The sequence below is a fragment of the Mauremys mutica genome, chromosome 4 (assembly GCF_020497125.1).
Source record: "Mauremys mutica isolate MM-2020 ecotype Southern chromosome 4, ASM2049712v1, whole genome shotgun sequence".
In the NCBI taxonomy this organism is placed as follows: Eukaryota; Metazoa; Chordata; order Testudines; family Geoemydidae; genus Mauremys; species Mauremys mutica.
In genome coordinates, this window is record NC_059075.1 from 71,982,201 (window position 1) to 72,006,605 (window position 24,405).

The following is a 24,405-nucleotide window of genomic DNA, read 5'->3' on the forward strand; positions in this document are numbered from 1 at the left end:
CAAACTATTACTATGGTGCCACTCACTATTAGAAAGTGAGATTTTAAAAATAGAAACTTGAACCAAGTAAGTCAAACAGGCCCTAAAGCAAAAATGAAATAATTAAAATCCTTAGACTAAGCGGCCACTCAAGTGGCCAAGTTCAAGAGGTTATTCAAGCCATTGAGCCTCTGGGAATGGAAATCCAACCCAAATAAAGCCAACAGAAAGGAACAAACTACCATAAGTATGATGGAAATGAGGACTAATATATCTGCTAGACCATCAGGGAATGATGGGAACAACTGCAGTGCCTAAGGTACTACAGAAAAACTAGATTTCTCCACATTAGTCTTCACCAAGGAAGGAACCCTTGGATCTACTCTTTCCAAGTAATAAAAATGAGGCACACTCAAAAACTGAGGTGTCAAAAAAGTAGGTATTAGAACAAAACATCAACAGCCTAGATGGCAGAGTGGGATTAATGCACTAGGCCTAGGTGTGATGTTATTGACATGAACTGTGATGATAGAGATCATTGTTGCAACCAAGGTCCTGTAGTGGCACCAAATCTTGTACAAAGGAGGTCGAGTAACGTGTCTATGAAAAGGTTATAATTTGCTGGTTATGATTATGCTATGCATGTATGCATTATGATATGCATGTATCATTTTTGTATTTAAAGTTATAAGTATTGGCTCTATACTGCCTGTATTTCAAACTTGTGCTATGCTTCTGGGTGACACCCCAGACAATTTGGGCACTACACATTAGCCCCAAGCTCCTTTTTGCATATTTCAACAGAACAGGAGTACTTGTGGCACCTTAAAGACTAACAAATTTATTTTAGCATGAGCTTTCGTGAGCTGCAGCTCACTTCTTTGGATGCATAGAATGGAACACACAGACAGGGGATATTTATACATACAGAGAACACGAAAAGGTGGAAGTATGCATACCAACAGGCAGAGTCTAATAAATTGAGATGAGCTATCGTCAGCAGGAGGAAAAAAAACTTTTTGAAGTGATAATTAAGATGGCCCATAGAAGGTGTGAGGAGAACTTAACATAGGGAAATAGATTCAATTGGTGTAATGACCCAACCATTCCCAGTCTTTGTTTAGGCCACAGTTAATAGTATCTAGTTTGCATATTAATTCAAGTTCAGCAGTTTCTCTTTGGAGTCTGTTTTTGAAGTTTTTTTGTTGAACAGACTCCAAAGAGAAACTGCTGAACTTGAATTAATATGCAAACTAGATACTATTAACTGTGGCCTAAACAAAGACTGGGAATGGTTGGGTCATTACACCAATTGAATCTATTTCCCTATGTTAAGTTCTCCTCACACCTTCTATGGGCCATCTTAATTATCACTTCAAAAAGTTTTTTTTTCCTCCTGCTGACGATAGCTCATCTCAATTGATTAGACTCTGCCTGTTGGTATGCATACTTCCACCTTTTCGTGTTCTCTGTATGTATAAATATCCCCTGTCTGTGTGTTCCATTCTATGCATCCAAAGAAGTGAGCTGCAGCTCACGAAAGCTCATGCTAAAATAAATTTGTTAGTCTTTAAGGTGCCACAAGTACTCCTGTTCTTTTTGCGGATACAGACTAACACGGCTGCTACTCTGAAACCTGTTGAAATATGGTAACTCTAGGCGAGGGGGCAGCTGGGGGGGCACATGGGGGCTGGCGCCTGCATACATCCACTGCAGCCTGCAGGAGCCCCCAGGGGGGCGCTGGGCTGCAGCCTGGGCAGGAGGAATGGGGGGGCGCAGCTGCTCCCCGCTAGCGGCGCCACTGCCTTTGTAGGGCTGCTGCCCCCCTGCACCGTGCCAGCTCCTCCATGGGTTGGGCTCGCTGCTGCCGCAAGTGGGACGCTCTGGCTCTCCGGTGCCTCCGGAAGGCGCTCCTCCCTGCCAAGCTGCTGCAGCGGCCCAAGCCTGGCAAAGCCAATGAGTGAACTCGGGGCAGGGGCCACCTGGGTGGGGTGGGGTGGGCTCATGGGGGGGCTATGCACCCTCCAGGGGAGTTCAGGGGGTGGGGGGGGAAACTTGGTCTGGGGAGCAGCCCCTGGGCATGGCTGGCCCCTGGGGTCTATAAAGGCTCGTTGGGATTTGCCCCTCAATGAACCGATGTGCAAGGGGCAGGAGTGGGGGTGCAAAGTGGAAGTTTTGCCTAGGGTGCAAAATATCCTTGCACCAGCCCTGCCCCAGGGGGTGCGTGCACCCCAGGTTAAGAACCACTGCACTAAACTGATAAGATCCGCATTTTAATTTAATTTTAAAGGAAGCTTCTTAAACATTTAAAAAAACTTGTTTACTTTACATATAATAGTTTATAGACTTATAGAGAGAGACCTTTTAAAAACGTTAAAATGTATTACCAGCACACAAAACCTTAAATTAGAGTGAATAAATTAAGACTTGGCATACCACTTCTGAAAGGTTGCTGACCCCTGTTCTATACAAACGTGATCATGTTGGTATAAATAGGGGTACCACTGCAGGCAGGCTGGAGTGAAGTTTTTTTTGTTTGTTTGTTTTTTGCATTTAGCATCAAATGCAAAAATAGTGGTCATTCTAACTGCATTTGGCAGTGAGTTCCATTGTTTCAGTCCAGCTCAGATGAAGGTTAGTCTTCCACAAGCACAAGTTTCATGCTATTTGACAAGGCTTTTTGTTCTAGTTGAACATATCTGGTGTGCGGAGGTTGTGGTCGGGGTGGGGATAGAGAGAATCTCTCAGGTAACTAGGGCTAATCCCATTTAGACAAGATTGGGGGGAAAAGTTGTTTTTTTAATCTATCAAAATCAGATTCTTTCTAATTTAAATTAAATACAGGTTCATTTTAAAAAAATAAACCTGTAATTTAAAATTAAATGTGAAATTGACAACCTATGAGAAGGCATAAAATGTATTATCTACTAAAATCCTTTAAATTAAATATAAAGCAGTTCATATTTGCTACCAAGTTTTAAAAAAAGTCAAACTACTGACTTGGTGGTAAGAACTCAGAACCAGAGTTTGTTGAATGCTAAACCAGCTTTTGACAGCAGTAACTTCTTCTGCAAATATAGAGAGAATATTTTCTTCACTTCAATTTATTCTGTTCAATGACTAGTTAAAATTCAAAATTTAAGAAATCAATGGGCAGTTGAAAAAGTAGGAAAGTAGGAAAGTTTGTTTTCCTCTTCCAATCTATGAATAGAAACTAGGTGTGAGAGGATGAAATCTACTAGTTCTTACGGACTTGGTGACCAGTAATAATTATTTCAATTCACTTACTACAGATAATTCTTTCTTTGTTTAATTATTTTTTTTAAAGTAAAATGTGTTTTGATAAACTTTGATACTTTTCCTTATTTCCAGCATAATTAAGGTCATTACATTTAATAAACTAAATTTAATTATTTTTTGTATATTTGTAATTGAATTTGAATTTCCATCCAAATAGAGCTCGACACAAATCACAAGTAAAAAATTAATAATCACCTAGTAAATAAGAAATGCATCTTGCACCATTTTTTAAAATAATAAAAAATGTAAAAATTAATATGAATAAATGTAACTTTATATAATATACATTTATATACATTAATATAAATGTATATAGCAGTAGTTCTCAACCAGTGGTCTGGGGCCCGCCAAACAGAACCAGAGTTAGACTCACTGGGGCCCAGGGCAGAAAACCAAAGCCCCACTGCGTGGGGCTGAAGCCTGGTGCCCTGAGCCCCACCACCTGGAGCTGAAGCATAAGCCTGAGCAACTGGGGTATGGAGCCCTGGGCAATTGCCCTGCTTGCTACCCCTTAATGGCAACCCTGGCTTTTATATGCAGAAAACCATTTGTTGTGGCACAGGTGGGCCAAGGAGTTTTTAGAGCACGTGGGGGGTGGGGGCGGAGGCTCAGAAAGAAAAAGGTTGAGAACCCCTGGCTTACAGTGTATCCCTTGGGTTAGCAAGGAGAAGCACCAAATTTAGCGTAAAGGCTATATTTAGTTGCAAATCAATTTCTTTGGGATAACTAAAAAGTACAAATGCAAAACGTGATCAAAATCTATTATTAAAAATCTATTAAAATCAAGGTTTCCTGCTTGCTGATATAAATCATAATCAAAATTGATTTAAATCAATCAACTGTGCACCTAGGGCTTTGAAAATCAGAACTAGTTTTATTGGGGTGCCAGTGCAGAGTGCGCATTCCGGGGTGATCTGTTCCTGGCAACCTGTAATACTGAGCAGAATCACTGCTACATTCTGAATTGGCTAGAGATTTTTCAGAGCGTGTGTCTTTGTTGATAAATATAAAGGATTGCAGTAGTTAAGCCCCATAGACCACTGTCTCTAGAACTGAGTCCTACAGGATTGGGCATAATCTTCTGGCCACACGCAAATAAAGTGGTGTGTTGGTGGGGGAGAGATTTGCCACTATCGATATTCCAGCAACAGGACTCCCATTATAGCCCAAGGGAGATGATTCCATTGAGCAATACATCTTCTGATACGGAAAGTAGTCTGAATTGTCAGGAAAGTTTTCCTAATTTCATTCCATTACTCCTAGTTATAGCCAAGGGTTTGAAACGAGCCACTTGGGAAACAGGACTGAACGGGGGGCAGCAATCGCCACGGGAGGAAGAGGATGAAGGGCAATGAGAAAGCTACAAAAGAAGGGCAAGAACAGAAGTCCACAATATTGCTCTTACGGAGTAAGTTTAAGGACCATCTTATTCAGAACCCTTAGACAGTAAGGCCTTCAGGAGCAGGACCTGCTAACTTTTTTAGTCCGGTCATCATGTACCTGGATAGGCTTAAAGAAAACATCATAAAATCCATCTCTGACAGGATGCTGATGATGACCTGTTTATATAGACTCTCAGTAAGTCTTGCAAACATTATAGTTTGCCACTGGCAAACTAACAGGAGCCCTCATGGATGAGTCAAATCAAAATCCCCAGAATCAACAGTCTTCGGGAGAATCTCAAGAGCATAAAGGGAAATTCTTAGGCATAGTGAGGGGGGGAACTTCCACATACAGGCCTCAGCAACAGGGCACAAGTTAAGGGCAGATACTCCTGAGTTACGAAATCAGGGGATGGACAGCTGAAAGCCTGACTTTTCAGAAATGATTAGCACTCTCAGCTTCTATTGGCTTCAACTGGAGTTAATGATGATCAGCATTTCTGAAATACCCAGCCTTTAGAGTATTTGAAGCCACAGAGTAACAATGACAGTTCTGTAGTACTTTGCACCTCACACGGGTCTCCTAATGTCTCAAACTGACCAATGAGCTACGGCATAAAGTTCACTTCACCACCACCACTGTATAGCCATCCTAGTGTCACCTCTCCTACAGCTCCCAACCTGAGCCAATACAACACAGAATGTTCAAACAAACCAGCCCTACCACAGCCATGCTAGCTGTATCTCCCAGAGAGGTCTCCATGAGAGAGACAAGCATTATGCAGCACAGCAGCCTCATACTCCAACAACTTAGCACCAGTTTCAGATAATAAGGCAGACCATTACCCTATGTTCCCTAGTCCTGTCCTCTGCACCTGGAAAATCAAGCCCCAGAGAGGATGCCGTGAACAGTTCACTGGCAGGTAAGTAATATGGATTTCCAAGCAGTCACAGCACCACACATTAGGTTTCTGAATCTCCAACTCCGCTCACTGAATCTAGATGCCCTCTATGCAGTGACCATTAATGACAATGCCTTCCCTAAACCCCGCTTCTCAAACCAGGTAAGGCAGCTGAAAGCAGCTATATAACCTAGAAAAAGTTGAGGAAAAAAGCCCCTCTCGTTATTCCCACAGGACAGTAAAGACAAGATTCTGTCTCTTACATTTCCCCAATATGGGGCTGGAAGGGGCGAGGAGATCATTAAAGTCTGGCATCCCAGTTTCTTCTACAATCTTTGGGGCTAGTACCTGAACTGAACTGCGACTGCATGTTAAGTGGGAACTGAGGTCCCAGCACCACATTGCCAAGTTCCTGTTCCCAACCATCTATACCTCACCTAAGCCCTGTACCTGGGTCCAGAAGCCTGCATTACAAAGGCTGGGACAGCATGAGATAGAGGGGAGAAAGGAAAAACCTATCTGCTGCACCAGCTGGGCTTCAGCTCACCTGCTTTGGCAAAGTCATCCCGATTATAGCTCAGGTCCTTCAGAAAGGTGATGCTTTCAGTCTCTGGATTGTAGCGCCGGGATGTCTCCAACAGCATCACCTAAAACACACAGAGCCAGGGGGACACACTCACAGCCTGACTGTGAATCCAGCAAAAATGTTACATAAGCTACAGCTTGTCCTGAAGCATCAATGTAGAAAAGTTACCTACTCACCACCATCCTGTAGCCCTCTAAATTACAGAGTAAATCCTGCCCCATCCTCAGCAGTGCCTTCTGCAGAGATAGGCTGCACCTGGAGCAGCTGGGAGCTCTCCCCAGCCAGTGCTCTTGCCCTATTCTCTACTGTACCCCATGCTTGGAGAGGATGGCACTGGAATAATGGTTCCATACCTGAGGTTCCTTCCATCTCTCCTCCCCAGGGCGACTGCTCAAACCTGGCCCAGTATAAGCCAAATGAGAAAAAAATCCAATCCACCCACCAGAGAAACATACTTCTCTACTGGTGTCAATAGTGATGTGGCTGGATTCTCACCTCTATGGTGGATGTCTTCAGCAGAGCAATCTGATCTTCCCTGGTGAGCTCCAGGAAGCCAGGCAGCTGTTTGGCAAAGTCCACAATCTCTTGCACAGAGATGATTGCAAGCTCAGTGAAATGAGCAAAACGCTGCTGCCGTGCCTCACGGTTATGAGGGTCTGGAGCCTGAGGCCATGGCTGGGTGAGAAGAGACACAAAGGGCGAGAAGGAACAGTGAAAGAAAGGAATAAAGAAAAACAATCCCCCAACCCTCTACCTTGACACCCGCACATACAATTAGTGCATGGCCCCCACCCCTGTGACACCCCTACATTTAGCGCTTAACCCCCCCATCCCCTGCACTTCCCCACGCTTAGCACATGTTCCCTGTCTCATGCCACTCCTCCGTAAATGTAGTGTATGACCCCCAGGTCGTGCCCCCTACACTTAAGAGCGCAGCCCTCCTGTGCTGCACCCTTTCACTTCGCACATGACCCCAGCCTCCCCTTTCCCTCTGTATTTTGGAGTCTGCCCTTTGAGCCTGTACCGTCACTTTGAGCCTGTCTGTGAATGAGCGCTGGTTACACTGCTGCTGAGCTGCCACAAGCTTTTCTATCATGCCCAACTGTTCAGGTGTCAGTTTATAGGGGGTGTTGGGCGGAGATGGGGGGCTTGGGCGCACAACCACTGTCCGAGCCTGATCATCCTCCTGTTTCTTGAGCTTCTTCAGCCGGATCTGCTCTTCGGACAAAACACCTAAAAGTGGGAGACAGAAGATGCTGCAGTGAGAGAGCAAGCGGCACACAGTGGACTCAACTTTCAGATACAGGGAAACACAGTGGACACAACCAGGGCAAAGATGACGGCTGTCTTTCTGTGCCAGAATGCAACCCTGAATGCACCCAGAATTCACACCCTACATGCAACTTTGTACAAAATATACCTTGTAAGGTATCACTTGAAAACTAATAACTTGCTGGTCAATATCCTTATGGTGAAATGTAGGTAGCAAAATTATATGTAAAGTTATGATTTTCCCCAAATGATGTTGGTGGCATATGTTCAAACCCACATAGCCCATATTAGGCAGAACTGGTCAAGAAGGTCTTAAACGAAGAAATATGTGTTTACCTCAGTTTACATATAAGGTGTAAACAGGATCCTCAGACAGCAAGAGGGGGAAGACAGGAGACAAGGAAAATCTGCATTTCAGCAAACAGAGGTGAGAAGAAACAGCATGCAACCTCTTTCACCCCCAGACACCATGTTGCCTTCTTTACTATTTGAATGAATATTAACTATGGGCAACCCTCAAGAAAATGCATTTCAAAGTGAAACTGAACTATAAAAGTGAGAGGCAAAAACACCCAAGTTATTTCTCCCAGTCCATCTCTCTTTCCTACCTAAGAAGACAAAGGAAACAGCCTATGGACTTTGGGACCAGCTCTTGGCCTGAGAGTTTGATCAGCAACATACTGAAAACATGTGGTAAGGGATTTCACCTTGAACCAAGTCTCATTTGTTAAAGATAAAACACTTTCTAAACTTATTTTTCTTGTAACCATTTTTTACTTTAATGCTTCATTACTTGTACTCACTTAAAATCTCTCTCTTTGTAGTTGAATGAACTTGTTTTATTCTTTAATTAAAACTAATCCAGTGTAGTGAATTGTTTGGGTAACTCCATTTAAGGTAGCAGACTGTTGTATGTTGATCCCCTTACAGGGGCAATGGACCTAATATATCTGGACTATACAGGAGAGGGCCGGTCAGCACAGAACACACGCTTTTGGGGGAAAATTCATGACTGAGAATGTGTTGGGGTCATCCTGCAAGTAGTAACGAAGGCTGCTGGAAGCCAGAGTGCAGCTGGTGTTTGCTGACATACTACTGGAGTCAGAGCTCCTGGACCAGGGCTATGGCTACACACAGACACTCAGAATGTGACCTATATGCTATCTGTGAGGAGCCCAGTTTGGGAGCTACAGCACCAAAGCATTATGAGGCATCCCAGGTCTGGACTGCACCCTAAAATGTCATACTTTCCAAATGTACATAAAATCATAGGACTGGAAGGGACTTCAAGAGGTCATCTAGTCCAGTCCCCTGTACTCAAGGCAGGACTAAGTATTATCTTGCCATTATCTAAATCGTTGATGAAGATATTGAACAGAACCGGACCCAGAACTGATCCCTGCGGGACCCCATTCATTATGTCCTTTGAGCTTGACTGTGAACCATTGTTAACTACTCTCTAGGAACAGTTTTCCAACCAGTTCTGCACCCACCTCATACTAACTCCACCTAGGTTGTATTTCCCTAGTTTGTTTATGAGATGGTCATGCGAGACAGTATCAAAAGCCTGACTAAAGTCAAGGAATACCACATCTACTGCTTTCCCCCATCCACAAGGCTTGTTACCCTGTCAAAGAAAGCAATTAGGTTGGTTTGACACAATCTATTCTTGACAAATCCATGTTGATTGTTATTTATCACATTATCTTCTAGATGTTTGCAAACTGATTGCTTAATTATTTGCTCCATCATCTTTCCGGGTACTGAAGTTATGCTGACTGGTCTATAATTTCCCAGGTTGTCCTTGTTCCTGTTTTTATAGATTGGCAATATACTTGCCCATTTCCAGTCCTCTGGAATGTCTCCCGTCTTACATAACTCTTTTAAGATTATCACTAGTGGCTCAGACCACTCCTGAGTAAGCTCCTTGAGTATTCTAGGATGTATTTCATCATGCTCTGTGACCTGAAGACATCTAACTTGTCTAAGTAATTTTTAACTTGTTCTTTCCCTATTTTAGCCTCTGATCCTACCTCATTTTAACTGGAATTTACTATGTTAGATGTCCAATCACTACTAAACTTTTTGGTGAAAACTGAAATAAAAATATAATTTAGCATGTCTGTCATTTCCACATTTTCTATTATTGTCGTTTCTCCCTCCCCCTCCATTGAGTAATGGGTCTACCCTGTTCTTGATCTTTCTGTTGCTTCTAATGTATTTGTAGACTGTTTTCTTGATACCCTTTATGTCTCTAGCTAGTTTAATCTCATTTTGTGCCTTGGCCTCTCTCATTTTGTCCCTATATACTTGTGTTATTTGTTTATATTCATCCTTTGTAATTAGACCTAGTTTTTGAGTTTCAGATCACTGAAGATCTCCTGGTTAAGCCAAGGTGATCTCTTGCCATACTTCCTATCTTTCCTACACAGTGGGATAGTTTGCTCTTGTGCCCTTAACAATGTCTCTTTGAAAAACTGCCAATTCTCTTGACCCTTAGACTTGCTTTCCATGGGATCTTACCTATCAACTCCCTAAGTTTGCTAATAAGTATATTTTAACATATGTGATACAGGTTGTAGGCGATGGTAGAAAACATCCATTTGTGCCTGTTCCCAGTTTTGGTTTGTTCCACTGCCTATATAGTTCTGTTCTGCCAAAGGATCCATGCATTCAACATGAAGGGCAGGGCCTATGCCTTGCTATACCTTTGCACAATCCATGCAGATGCAATGGTAGGGGCTCACCAGCTTTCCCATCAGCCACTGTCCAATATATTCTGGAATCCATTACTACAAGCACTGTCCTATTTGGGTGGCTCTCCGTTTGGGGACGGGGGGAGGCTGGATTTTGTTATTGCTTTTTCTTGTTTTGATTTTGCTTTACAAGTAGTTTGTATCTATGTTTCCCCAAAGGATCCAGAGACAGGAATGGAATGGGCCCAGGCTTGGCAGAACAGTGTAGATGATGGGAAGAGATGCAGCCCAGTTATTTCCCCCAACACAACAAGGAGGTGTTGAACCACTAGGAGGCCATCTGGGATTTACTTGCAGAATGTGAGTGAGATGTGGGGACAAGGGTAGTTTTGCTGTGTTTTTTCTAATCAAGTCCCTTCTCCTGCTCTCAGGAGTATGGGTGATGGTGTTGAGGCAGAATTCATATGACTACACCAATCCCAGTGCAGTATACACATTGATTTAGGGCATGGCTCTGTGTGCTATGGCTCACTGTGTATCCTTTTTCACTGCTCTGGGCTTTGGGGTGTGGGGAAGGGGGAAACCAGACAAGCTGAGTATCAACTGAGTTTCTCTTGGGCCTACATGTCCTACAAGGTGGCTTGACATATGACAGAGCTAGTTCTCTGAGCTGTCACTGAAAGGTGGGCAGGAGCACTGAGGGACTGTACCAGGTGGACTGAGCTCCTGGTCTACACCACCAATGCAACAGAGAAGAGCAACTCAGTATAGGAAGTAAAATTGAGTGCCAAAACTGGGCATGTGTAAGTGCAGTTGCAATGGTGTGGCAATATTTGTGCACTTGTTACAAGTTCTGTGTGTGGATGCAACGTGTGTTACAAACATAGCAAATGCTTGCAATAGTGCTGACTATGCAGACAGCATAATGACACTTCACACACTCAAAATCACAAGGCAGTCAGCTTGCCAAGAACTTCATTGTTGTGTGGGCAGCTGTGCCTCTGAAGGTTATTTTTAAATTGTTTCAGAGTAAACAGTTCCTTTTCCCAGCCACGTAGATACTAGGCAGCATGGCCACTGTATGTACCCACAGCATCAATATCTCCACTAACAGCCTCACCGCTCCGGCTTAGCCCACAATGACTACATCCCCACAAGTGCTTCTGCACCCACGCTGCTCCTGCATGCCCCCCTCCCTTGCACCCGCACAGGCTCCCACATGCCTCCCTCCCCTGCACTCACAATGTTCCCGCATGCCTGCCTCCTGGCACTTGCGCAGCCGGCATTCCTGGCACTTGCGGCGCATGTACATGTCCATTTCACACTTGCCACCGTTCTTGCAGACATACTGGGCACCCTTAATGACACTGCGGCGGAAGAAGCCCTTACAGCCCTCGCAGCTCAGCACGTTGTAGTGGAAGCCTGAGGCCTTGTCCCCACATACACTGCACACTTCATTCCCCAGCATCTTGGGGGCTGGACCCTTCTTCCGCTTCAGGGGTGGATTTTCTACAGAGATGGACAAAGAGGACAAAGATAAGAGAATTGGGGGCTGTGAATAGGCCAGGACATCCAGTTCCCTAGAAAAGCCAGTGCCCTAGCACAAATCCACTCCCACCCATGGTGGCACAGATGCATCCTGGGGATCAGAGTCAGTTTCAGGCTCAGCTCTCTCTCACTCTCCATCTGGATGAGAACTCCTTCTCTTACCCAGAGCTACTAGAGATGTCAACTGCTGCCCAAACCTGAGCACAACACTGCTCCCATTTTTATCCCAAATTTCAGGCTTCTGGGGGATGGGAATGGGGAGAGGCAGCCCCTGCTGCTTCCAGCCCCAAGAGTTAGATGTGTTCCAACTAGATACTCTTTTGCACTTTCATCTCTCTATAAGTCTGACAAGGTGGGAGTGACCTTCAGCGGCATATGAAAGAGCTGCAAAAAGGAGAAGTCCAAATCTAAAGCCAAATCCCAAACTGCACAGAAAAATCTATTCTTTCAAAATTTGTCTCTGGTACTCTTACTTCCACTCTGCACCCTCTGCCCCGCCACCATGAGGCAACAACGGGCAACGCTATATACAGGTGTTTGAAGAACAAGACTTCAGCACCACATTACCTCAGTGGCACTCAAATCCCATGCAGATGATATTGAAATATGGCTCAGCAGCCCAAGAGTCACAGGAAAAGAGGGGCTGAAATGAGGGTGTTACGGAAAACTCAGACTAAAGCAGACAAACCCATGAAGCGAAGCCTTGGAGAACCAGCCAAGAGGGAAAATACTGTGAAAGTGGGGGCCACATGGCACTAACTCAACTAACCTTGGATTCCTGAAGTGTTCTTATCTTCTACCACCTGCACATAACGCCCCATGCAAGAACCCTCCCATCCACTCCTAAATCCAAAGATCTCCCATGACTGACAGAAGTCCATCTTTTTTATTCCCTGTGGGCTCAGCCACTAGAGGACATCACACGCACATACACACACAAAGCCAGTACATTACAGCACACCTGTTGTCACCATTTACATCCTGGAGAACCCCATCCTCTCTCCCACCAACTGACAACTCTTCTTCTACTCCTTTATCCCATCAAGTGCCCTGCATGTAATGGATCAAACCCTAAGCAACCACTATGTATGTGATTCAGTCAGCACACCACTTTCACACTGTGTGGATGTCACAATGACCGCCTTACCTGCATGCTCGGGGGGGATCTCCGAGCCATGGAAGAGTGAAAACCCTTCCTCCTCCATTTCAAATACACTTGCCACCCTTTTCCCATGATCCTGTGCAGCAAGCTGTGTGGGACCCATGGGATACACTGGCGAGACTCACTATCATTTCATCTCTGTAGCATGGTTACTGCTGTGTGTGATACTGCAGAAGTCTTCAAGGCTGTTAGATTCTCTCTGCTGTTTAAAAACTGACTGGAGGTGCCTGTGGAGAAAAAAGGAAGCATAAGAGGAGAGAATTTAATTGCAGAGGCTACCTATCCATGTTTACTTTGAGGCTTTGCTCCATCATTCACACAAAGAGATGACCAGCCTTGTTATTTATGTTTATTTCCTTAAAACCCTATGTGAATGTGATGAAAGTTACAAGATTTAGCAGACCCTGGAGAATGAATCCTCTGTTTATCCCCAGAATATATACCACTGCAGGACAAGCCGGGGGAAAGCCGACTGCTGCAGAGGAGCGTGTGGATCGGACACAGACTTCTCTTAGGGGAGAGTCTGATGATAGAGAATCTCCAGGTTATAGTCAGGAGCAGAGGACTGAAAAGTATAATGTAAGGGCCGGATCAGATGATAAACAGTCACATAAAAAAGAATCTGGCACATCAGAAAAAGGCAGGCTAATAAACAGGGACAAGTTTTTAAAGTGCTTGTACACAAATGCCAGAAGTCTAAATAATAAGATGGGTGAACTAGAGTGCCTTGTGATAAAGGAGGATATAGATATAATAGGCATCACAGAAACCTGGTGGACTGAGAGCAACCAATGGGACACAATCATTCCGGGGTACAAAATATATCGGAAGGACAGAACAGGTCGTGCAGGGGGAGGAGTGGCACTATATGTGAAAGAAAGTGTAGATTCAAATGAAGTAAAAATCTTAAGCGAATCCACATGTTCCATAGAGTCTCTATGGATAGAAATTTCATGCTCTAGTGAAAATATAACATTAGGAATCTATTATCGACCACCTGACCAGGACAGTAATAGTGATGATGAAATGCTAAGGGAAATTAGAGAGGCTATCAAAATTAAGAACACAATAATAGTGGGGGATTTCAATTATCCCCATATTGACTGGGAACATTTCACTTCAGGACGAAATGCAGAGATAAAATTTCTCGATACTTTAAATGACTGCTTCATGGAGCAGCTGGTACGGGAACCCACAAGGGGAGAGGCAACTCTAGATTTAATCCTGAGTGGAGCGCAGGAGCTGGTCCAAGAGGTAACTATAGCAGGACCGCTTGGAAATAGTGACCATAATACAATAGCATTCAACATCCCTGTGGTGGGAAGAACACAACTGCCCAACACTATGGCATTTAATTTCAAAAGGGGGAACTATACAAAAATGAGGGGGTTAGTTAGACAAAAGTTAAAAGGTACAGTGACTAAAGTGATATCCCTGCAAGTTGCGTGGGCCCTTTTTAAAGATACCATAATAGAGGCCCAACTTCAATGTATACCCCAAATTAAGAAAAACAGTAAAAGAACTAAAAAAGAGCCACCGTGGCTTAACAACCATGTAAAAGAAGCAGTGAGAGATAAAAAGACTTCCTTTAAAAAGTGGAAGTCAAATCCTAGTGAGGCAAATAGAAAGGAGCACAAACACTGCCAACTTAAGTGCAAGAGTGTAATAAGAAAAGCCAAAGAGGAGTTTGAAGAACGGCTAGCCAAAAACTCCAAAGGTAATAACAAAATGTTTTTAAGTACATCAGAAGCAGGAAGTCTGCTAAACAACCAGTGGGGCCCCTTGATGATCAAAATACAAAAGGAGCGCTTAAAGACGATAAAGTCATTGCGGAGAAACTAAATGGATTCTTTGCTTCAGTCTTCACGGCTGAGGATGTTAGGGAGATTCCCAAACCTGAGCTGGCTTTTGTAGATGACAAATCTGAGGAACTGTCACAGATTGAAGTGTCACTAGAGGAGGTTTTGGAATTAATTGATAAACTCAACATTAACAAGTCACCGGCACCAGATGGCATTCACCCAAGAGTTCTGAAAGAACTCAAATGTGAAGTTGCGGACCTATTAACTAAGGTGTGTAACCTGTCCTTTAAATCGGCTTCGGTACCCAATGACTGGAAGTTAGCTAATGTAACGCCAATATTTAAAAAGGGCTCTAGGGGTGATCCCGGCAATTACAGACCGGTAAGTCTAACATCGGTACCGGGCAAATTAGTTGAAACAATAGTAAAGAATAAAATTGTCAGACACATAGAAAAACATAAACTGTTGAGCAATAGTCAACATGGTTTCTGTAAAGGGAAATCATGTCTTACTAATCTATTAGAGTTCTTTGAAGGGGTCAACAAACATGAGGACAAGGGGGATCCGGTGGACATAGTGTACTTGGATTTCCAGAAAGCCTTTGACAAGGTCCCTCACCAAAGGCTCTTACGTAAATTAAGCTGTCATGGGATAAAAGGGAAGGTCCTTTCATGGATTGAGAACTGGTTAAAGGACAGGGAACAAAGGGTAGGAATTAATGGTAAATTCTCAGAATGGAGAGGGGTAACTAGTGGTGTTCCCCAAGGGTCAGTCCTCGGACCAATCCTATTCAATTTATTCATAAATGATCTGGAGAAAGGGGTAAACAGTGAGGTGGCCAAGTTTGCAGATGATACTAAACTTCTCAAGATAGTTAAGACCAAAGCAGATTGTGAAGAACTTCAAAAAGATCTCACAAAACTAAGTGATTGGGCAACAAAATGGCAAATGAAATTTAATGTGGATAAATGTAAAGTAATGCACATTGGAAAAAATAACCCCAACTATACATACAACATGATGGGGGCTAATTTAGCTACAACGAGTCAGGAAAAAGATCTTGGCGTCATCGTGGATAGTTCTCTGAAGATGTCCACGCAGTGTGCAGAGGCGGTCAAAAAAGAAAACAGGATGTTAGGAATCATTAAAAAGGGGATAGAGAATAAGACTGAGAATATATTATTGCCCTTATATAAATCCATGGTACGCCCACATTTCGAATACTGTGTACAGATGTGGTCTCCTCACCTCAAAAAAGATATTCTAGCACTAGAAAAGCTTCAGAAAAGGGCAACTAAAATGATTAGGGGTTTGGAGAGGGTCCCATACGAGGAAAGATTAAAGAGGCTAACTCTTCAGCTTGGAAAAGAGAAGACTAAGGGGGGACATGATAGAGGTATATAAAATCATGAGTGATGTTGAGAAAGTGGATAAGGAAAAGTTATTTACTTATTCCCATAATACAAGAACTAGGGGTCACCAAATGAAATTAATAGGCAGCAGGTTTAAAACAAATAAAAGGAAGTTCTTCTTCACGCAGCGCACAGTCAACTTGTGGAACTCCTTACCTGAGGAGGTTGTGAAGGCTAGGACTATAACAATGTTTAAAAGGGGACTGGATAAATTCATGGTGGCTAAGTCCATAAATGGCTATTAGCCAGAATGGGTAAGAATGGTGTCCCTAGCCTCTGTTCGTCAGAGGATGGAGATGGATGGCAGGAGAGAGATCACTTGATCATTGCCTGTTAGGTTCACTCCCTCTGGGGCACCTGGCATTGGCCACTGTTGGTAGACAGATACTGGGCTAGATGGACCTTTGGTCTGACCCGGTACGGCCTTTCTTATGTTCTTATGTACAAGCTTTCCCTACCACACACATCACCACTGAACCTCAGCCCTGACCTGCAGGGACATCCCCAAAGTGTGTGAGAGGGATATTCCAATCTCCATACCCTTTGTCGAACCTGCCAATAAGGTGCTGTAAATCAGTGCCAGCTGTGATGGATTTTGATGTGCCTTGAGGAGCTCACATTATAACGAATGTAAGGGCTTTACAATTATACCACAAGAAAATCTTCATTGTGATACTAACAGCTGCCCTGTGTTGTGCTCAGGATCAATGTCATTTAAAGCAATGTCTCTCAACCTTTCCAAACTATTATACCCCTTGCAGGAGTCTGATTTGTCTTGCATACCCCAAGTAGTACCCTCACTTAAAAACTTGTTTACTTTTTACCATATAATTATAAAGTAAATCAATTTGAATATAAATATTGTTCTTACATTTCAGTATATAGAGCAATAGAAACAAGTCATCGTCTGTATGAAATTTTAGTTTGTACTGACTTCGCTAGTGCTTTTTAGGTAGCCTGTTGTAAAACTAGATAAGTTGATGTGCCCCCTGGAAGACCTCTGCGTCCCCTAGGGGTACAAGTACCCTGGCTGAGAACCACTGATTTAGACCACAGGTACAAACTATAGCAGGAGATAAAACTCCTACATCAGATCTATGGAAAATGGCTATAATCCTTCTTCAGGCAAATGCATTCACCACCAAAGATGCCATCTGAAGGGCTCCCCTCTCAGACACCTGGGAAACACAAAGTCTACTACAGGGGCAGAGCATCAGTCTACAGCCATATTGAGAAAAAGACCTAGTCAAATTTCTCAAAGAGTCTCATCTATACAAAGAGTTGGACTAGTTTAACTAGACTAAGTTTAAATCAGTGCAAACTCCTAATGTAGACCTACCTAAACTGGTTTAATATTCATTTATCAGTTTAGCTTAATTCAGCAATTTACCAATGCAAGCTTAAGGGTTACAGCAGTTTAAGTCCATCTACATTAAGGGTTTGTACCAATTTGACTGGACAGATTTAAAATCTGTTTAGTTAAACTAATGCAACTTTTCAAGTATAGACAATCCAAAGACTACTGCAATGTCCCCAATGGAACCAACAAGCATAAATTGAGACATACTGTTGAGTCTGTTGGACCCCTGCCTGGTTCCATTATATTCCGCCAGATAATAGATGCAGGAGGTTTAATGCCCACAGGCCATATTAAAACATGATCTGTGTAAATAAGGCCTTAGCCTTGATCTGGACAATGTAAGGAGTAGAGAGTCCCTCTCCCTTTGGTGCACATATTTATTAGTCCCTGAGCGACTGGAGAAATAGATACTCCAGAAGAAATACAATGGCAGCAAAATGGAAACCTCTGAACTGGAAGAAAGAATAAAAAATCCCTACATGCAGGTTAGTGAGCTAATGTATCTGGGTTTGGGAAAATGCAAGAAGGCTCCCGGTGCCTTTATGCCCAAAGGCACAAAGTGGATAGTTACAGCTGGCTTTAAAACCACTCCAATGTAAATGCTGTAGTGAACAAAAGTCCTCTGGGGATGGGATCTGTAGATGAACAAACCCCACACCCACTGTTTGTTCTTAGTCCCACATTTGCTCTGCACTGGCACAGGTGTGAGCAGCATGTCCAGCCATGTTTGGGTGTGACAGGCAGAGAGCTGAGTATACTTGCCCTGAGGATAGATTCTGCTGAGCACACCGTTGTTCATAAATTTAAAATTATGGGGAAGATTCATTCAAAAAATATTAATTATTTTAAAGAATTACCCTATAGACCACAGCAGCTCTGCGAATATTAGTAGAGGAAGGGGCCAGTTCTGTAACTGAAGAACTGAATGACTGCTTGGGCTCCTGTTACTTTCGATGATTAAGCACCCCAGTGCAGCCAACCTATGTACACTAGGAAATAGGGAAGAGGACCAGACACCCAGAACCAAAGAGGAGGACAGGGATATCTGCCTGGTGAGATTTCCAAAGTGACATATCTTCAATGTGCAAACAGGTCTAACTCATGTAACAAGAGTGAAACTAGCTGTTGGCTGGGTATTTTGAGCCCAAAGAGGAGTTTCTGACAGAAGAGACATGATGCTCCCTGTCTGTGCATGAGTAGTCTTCAGTTATACATAGGAAGGGAGAGCAGAGGATGCCTAACTTTCCCAGTGTAGGGAGGCAGGGGACAGCTGGGAGCAGAGATACTCCAGAGAAGCCTTCCCCAAAGCACTCCATTTTCCTTTTACAGTTCTGAATCCAGTAGCAGCTTCGGGCTGATGGTGTTTGACCTAAATGCAAACCATAGGATCTGTGTACTGGGTGGGGAGACTGAGTAAGCAGGACCTTCCAGGGCAGGTAGGGTAGCTATAGCAAAGCAGCCCTGGCCGTGGACCATCAGTGGTGACAGGGAGATGGGAAGCCTGTACAACAGAGTAATGGGGACTGATTTTCATTTTCAATTTTTTAAAGTGTCTTTTCTAACTCTCTCTCTCTCTCTCTCTCTCTCATTAGGCTGGAATCTCTGTGCGCTCACCCTGAATACAAATAAATGATTGTCTTCATGCTATGAAATCACCTCAAGTGTCCCCATTCCATGTGCTAACAGTAGGTCAGAGTCAGAGAGGTGGCTACTTGCCTCTCATCTTAACATAGGTCTAGGCAAATCCGACCGAAAGCTGGACTTCTACTCATCCTACAAGTCACCAGGAGATGTCACAGGAAGCAATGTAAAGATTTAGGGCTGAGTTTTCAAAGGGTTGAGGTTCCACCTCCCTTTTGCCCCAGCAATCGGGTAGTTAAGAATGGTAAGTGCCCAGATTTGCATCTAAAACTCAACTACAGATGAAAAACTGTGATGTTAATTGTACCTGCAAAAGGAAAACTTTATCTTCTTTATACAGCCTGCTGTGCTCCCCTACCTGTTGGTCCCAATTCCTGGTGCCAGTTCTGAAAACCAGAGCTGGCAAAATGATAAAACAGGGCAACCCCTCACTCCCAAATGCAGCATCTGGAACAGAGAAATCCACTGAGTGCAGCCTCCAATGAGGAAGTCAATCTAGGTGAAAGGCTGGGGGAAGCAGTTCTCCCACAAACTGTCATTCATGTCTCAGATCAAGGCGCCAAGCACTTCCGAGATGTGCTGGCACCAGTTTCTTCACCCCCGCTTCCCCCACCCCTCTCGGAGACAGCTGAACAACTCAGAGACCGAAAGTCCCAAGTTCAGCTCTTTGGTAACCCTTGTGTTTCAAACTGTAGGCAAAGTACCCATAAAATATCATGATACAAGCCACAGCATTCAGCCTTGTCCCCTGCAGTGAGTGCTCCCACCCTCACAGCCCCTGCAGCCAGCATTCCCACTCCCATGGCCAGGGCTCCACTCCTGTCCCACACAGAAACTCTCTATACAGCCAGGGCTCTTATCTGTTCCTTCACTGGACTAACCCCCACAGCCTGAGCTCTCACCCCATCCCACAGGCAACAGTCCCATTCCAATTCCCAAGAGAACTTCCCCTCCATTCATTCTGGAAATCTTCCATCTGATCAGTAATCAAGAGTCACAGCTGCCTGGGATATGTCTAAATTCTGTCCCCTAGCCACAAAAAGATACAAGTAAAGGAGATGACCTTGGGCAGAGTACAGTTTGTGCACAATAAGCAAGTAGCCCAGAAGTAGTCACAATGACTTCTCCCCTGCTAAGCATGACTGCCTTTCTCTCTCACTCCCAATTCCACTAACTCCCTTGGCCTTCCTGGAAGGACCAGTGCATTCTGGGAGAAGCCCTGAGCCTCAGGAGCCAAAAGCCTTCCTCAGAAAATACAGATCAGCCTTTTACATACAGTCCCTGTTCCAGGCATGTGTTCCCCTAAAGAGAGCCTGGGAAAAGTGTGGTGTAGACCACAGAAGGAATGAGAAACAAGAGTCAGCAAGAGTTGGAGGAGCCTCTTCCTTCCCAGTAACAGATGCTCAGAGGAAGTGCTGAAGCCTTTTAGGAAGTTTGTGAAAATCTGTGGGGTGGTACAAAACATAGGATGCTGACCAGAACACTATGTCACTGCAGCACTAGCCAGCCACCTGCTGAAAGAATGGGTGTGCATGTGCGCGACAGAGGGACTGCCCCTGTATGCCTGGGGAATATATGTGCATCCATCCATATGTCTGTTAGCATAAATGTGCCTGTATGCTTCTGACCTGGGTGCACTCCCCTGTGTGCACGGAGACACTGTCAGAGAAACTTTACTTGTGTGTGCATCCATGTGTCGTGACTGTGCTTGCAAGCACGTCTCCCTATATGTGTCATGGAATTGTGCCTTTGTGTGTACTCCTGTATAACAGCACAGGAGCCTTTGTGAATATGACCAAGTGAACGAGTGCATTTGATAGACAGTCCTACCTTTCAAATGTAGACACTTAGGACATGTGCCCAAATTTCCTAAATGGGTTCAAACTTGTAAAATACACATTTGAGCATCAAAGAGCCAATTTGATCCTCTCTTTGAAAGCTGGGCCCACAGTATCCCACAAAAAGTTTTTTGAAACCTTAATTTACGATGGCTCAGCTATGACACTGTCATGTTCACAGAAAACTGGCTACAGGTCCAAATGGCTGAGATAAAAAACAAAGCATTGGGTTGGGGTATGGATCTAGTCAAGTCCCACAGAATGTGTTACAGCACTATGTAGGAGCTTGCAATGTGATAGGACAGCATAAAAACATACACAAGACCACCCATTCTCTCCCATCAGAAGAATGGATGGTGCCCAGTGACCTGGTGCTCTGATGAGCACCTTCTCTTTTATACTATCTAGCAGATTTTCACAAACTTCCTAAAAGGCCTTAGTACTTCCTCTGAGCAGGTCTCTGGAAGCAAGTGGTTCTTTCCAGCTCTCACTGGTTCACTTGTTCCTCCTAGTCTCTATAGCACTCTTTTCTCAGGCTCTGCTGGTGAAACCAGAGTTAAGATTGGTCTGATTTAATATCATCAGCAAGTATCTGTTAAGAAGGTAAAGAGTATGTTAATGACAGGCATAGGTCATACTAAACTGGAAAGAGTTGCTAACACCCTGTCAGGACAGAGAAATAACCCAAAGGGACCTAGAGAAATTAGATACACAGGCAGAAAATAAAATGAGACTCAGCCTGGAGAAACACAGCTAGTACTTCAGGGGAAAAATAACTCAAAACCCAGATCCATGATGGGAGGGAAAAACCTGGGAAGCAGTGATGCCTAGTGATAGTGGACTGCACACTAGATAGGTGCTCGCAATGCAACAGGGTAGCATAAAAGGCAACTCAGTTTTGAAGCGTATAAACATTCACGGAGCAGGGGGATAGCCCCGCTCTGTACAGTTCTTGGAAAACAGAGATCAGCTCTGGGTCCTGGCCTAAGGTCCTGGAGCAGACAGAGAATAGTGTCTCCCTATATGGCTTTCAGGAGACTCCATCGGAAATAATGTAGCAGTTTTGACATCTCAGTACCAGAAAGATGTCCACAAACTGGAGGGAGTACAGAGAAAAGCAACAGAAGAAAGAGACTGAAACAACTAAATACAACTTGTCTTATGCAGGACTGGAGAGAGGGCAGGGAGATACAGCAGTGTACAAGTAACTGAGGAATGTAAATACCAAGGAAAGGAGAACTTACTTAGGGTGGGAGATAGGATGAGTGAGATGAAACTAGGAAGGGGAAATTTAAGCTGAATATCAGGAGAAAAAAAAACATCTTAATAGTAAGATCTACTAGACTATGGAATAATTATTCAAGAAAAGTGGAGAAGCCTCATTACTTAGGACACTGAAAAGCAGACTCACTAAAGCCCTGGAACTTTCCCTCGAGGGACTAATCCTACAGAGAGATAGGAAGTGTGAACCAGATGATCAAATGGGATTCATTCCTGCCTTTAATGGTGATGATGCAAAAAATTGCCCACAGCTTCCCAACAGCCTGGTACAGATGCAACCTTTCCCCCAGCCTCTGTCAAATGCAGCAGCCTGTCCTGGATCACAAAGCAAAGCAGGGGAAGAATGGGACTGTCAAAGGGAGAGTCAGGTTATTCCAGGCCAGGATCAGCCCTGGGGACTTTTCTCCACTCCACTTCAGTGCACAGCCTCACTTCTGGCAGCTCCCGCGCTTCTACCCTGTAGGCGTCCCACTGACCATAATATCTCACATTGTCCTAAATCCTTCAATGAACAGGGGGCTGTTCCCTTCCAGTAGAGCCCATGGGCATCTCTGTACTACAAATGCTCATTCCCAAACCCCAAAGCAGATTGGATTCAGATGTGGCCAACTCCAACCTCACAACAGAGCCCACAAGGTCCCCAAAATTAAAAAAAAAAACTAAGCCACCCAAAAACTGCCCTATATGCAGCCTTCCAGCTCACCTACCTGGTCCTGCAGCAAAGCCTCCCTCCTGCCTGTCTCTCTCGTTAGTTCCTTTTTTCCTGCAGTGCCAATGGCTGAGGTTTTGCCTTTGCCCTGACAGTGATCTCCCACCCAAGGCCTGGGAGGCCTAAAGAGCCCGCAGCAGCACAAGGAGTGAGAGAGAAAGAGTAAGCGAGTGTGAATACTTTCAGGCCAGTGAGTTCTCAGAATGGGCTGTGCTTTTCTGCTCCCTCCCTCCCTCCCTGTGTGCTGCCGGATGCCCTTGGTCCTGTAACTGAGAGAAGGAGAAAGGAGAAGGGGTTACTCCAGTTCATTCACACTGTACGCAGCGCAGGGCTCCTTTGGCCTCTTTTCCTGTTTGCCTGCAAACGCCAGCTCCCCTGAATGAGTGAGTGAATGATGACGAGAAAGGCTGATTTGTTCCCTGTGGCTCAGAGTTTGGGGGTGAGTTAGGGAATGGTGTCAGGATTTCATACAGTCACATTTACTGGTATGGAGTTTCTCATGGTGTCATCTGCCCAAACTCTGCTAGCCCCTGGCAGAGAGCTCAGTCTGGGTCTGGACAATGGCTGCCTCAGGGCTTGTCTACATGAACATTTAGTTCACAGCAACCTGTGGTATCAATCAATATCTTGCCATGCACTAACTGTCCATGTAGACCCTGCTGACATGCGCTAAAAGTTACTTGGTGCCCTATGATCTACGCCCACTTTGAAACAGGACTAGATCAAAGTGCACTGAGGAACTGTTAGTGTGCATCAGAAGGGTCCACATGAACAGTTAGCACGCAGCAGGTCAGCACAAGATAGATTCATACCCCAGCTTGTCACAAACTAAACGTTTGTGTAGACAAGCCCTAACTCAACTCCAGACTATTCTACTCAAACTGGGATTTTATACTGTACCCATCACGTTGGGTTCTGAGCCTCAGGCAAATCTAGAGCATATACAACCTCAGGGAGAGCAGAAATCAAGGCATGTATGGGATTCATGAAGGAAGATGTTATGGTGATGATCCCTGACCCTCTTCCCACACACCACAACACACATGTAATGGAATAGGAGTCACCCCTATCTCCACAAGAGGAATGTCTCCCAAAGACATAATCCCAATTCAGTCCAGCTGCTGCTTAGAAGCTATATAGGTCCCTGCAGCACCTGCATGGGAGAACAGCAGCAGAGCCTGCTATTTTGAAACTGAACTGCAGTAACCCTGGGAGCTTGACTTTGACTTCAGCTCAGCATCAGTTTGACTTCACTATCAGCACCAACTTTTGGATGGCAGGAAACACAAAGTGGCTTTGACTTTGACAGGGCCTTCAAACAGGAAAAATCCCATCTATGCTCCTCTCAGGAGGAGAAGCAGAGAAAAATACAGCAACAACCCCCCTCCCCTTCCAACAGGGAAACAAAGACAGGTCTGCTCAGCATCTTCCGTAGGGGAGCAGAGGAGGGGTGTTTAGTCTGGGGTCTTGTTTACAATAGAAAAGTATAGGTATATCAACAAATCCTTCTAGTGGAGACTCATTTTACACCAGCA

General features: G+C 44.3%; 1 protein-coding gene across 11 annotated transcripts in view; it reads right to left on the reverse strand.

The window, feature by feature from the left end:
• The window catches only part of NR1H3 (nuclear receptor subfamily 1 group H member 3), a 58,593-nt gene that overhangs the window by 13,723 nt on the left and 20,465 nt on the right, over positions 1 to 24,405 (reverse strand). For 7 of the 11 annotated variants that reach the window (XM_045012920.1, XM_045012918.1, XM_045012914.1 and 4 more), the window contains 5 exons: positions 12,813 to 13,054; positions 11,360 to 11,626; positions 7,174 to 7,382; positions 6,645 to 6,824; positions 6,111 to 6,210 (listed from right to left, as the gene is read on the reverse strand). In XM_045012920.1, the coding sequence (XP_044868855.1) occupies positions 6,111 to 6,210; positions 6,645 to 6,824; positions 7,174 to 7,382; positions 11,360 to 11,626; positions 12,813 to 12,930 (874 nt within the window). In that variant the 5' untranslated portion in view covers positions 12,931 to 13,054. Of the gene's footprint in view, positions 1 to 6,110; positions 6,211 to 6,644; positions 6,825 to 7,173; positions 7,383 to 11,359; positions 11,627 to 12,626; positions 12,691 to 12,812; positions 13,055 to 19,400; positions 19,490 to 22,868; positions 23,000 to 24,405 lie in introns of those variants that run through there. The other 4 variants (XM_045012924.1, XM_045012916.1, XM_045012923.1 and 1 more) reach the window with 3 other exon arrangements.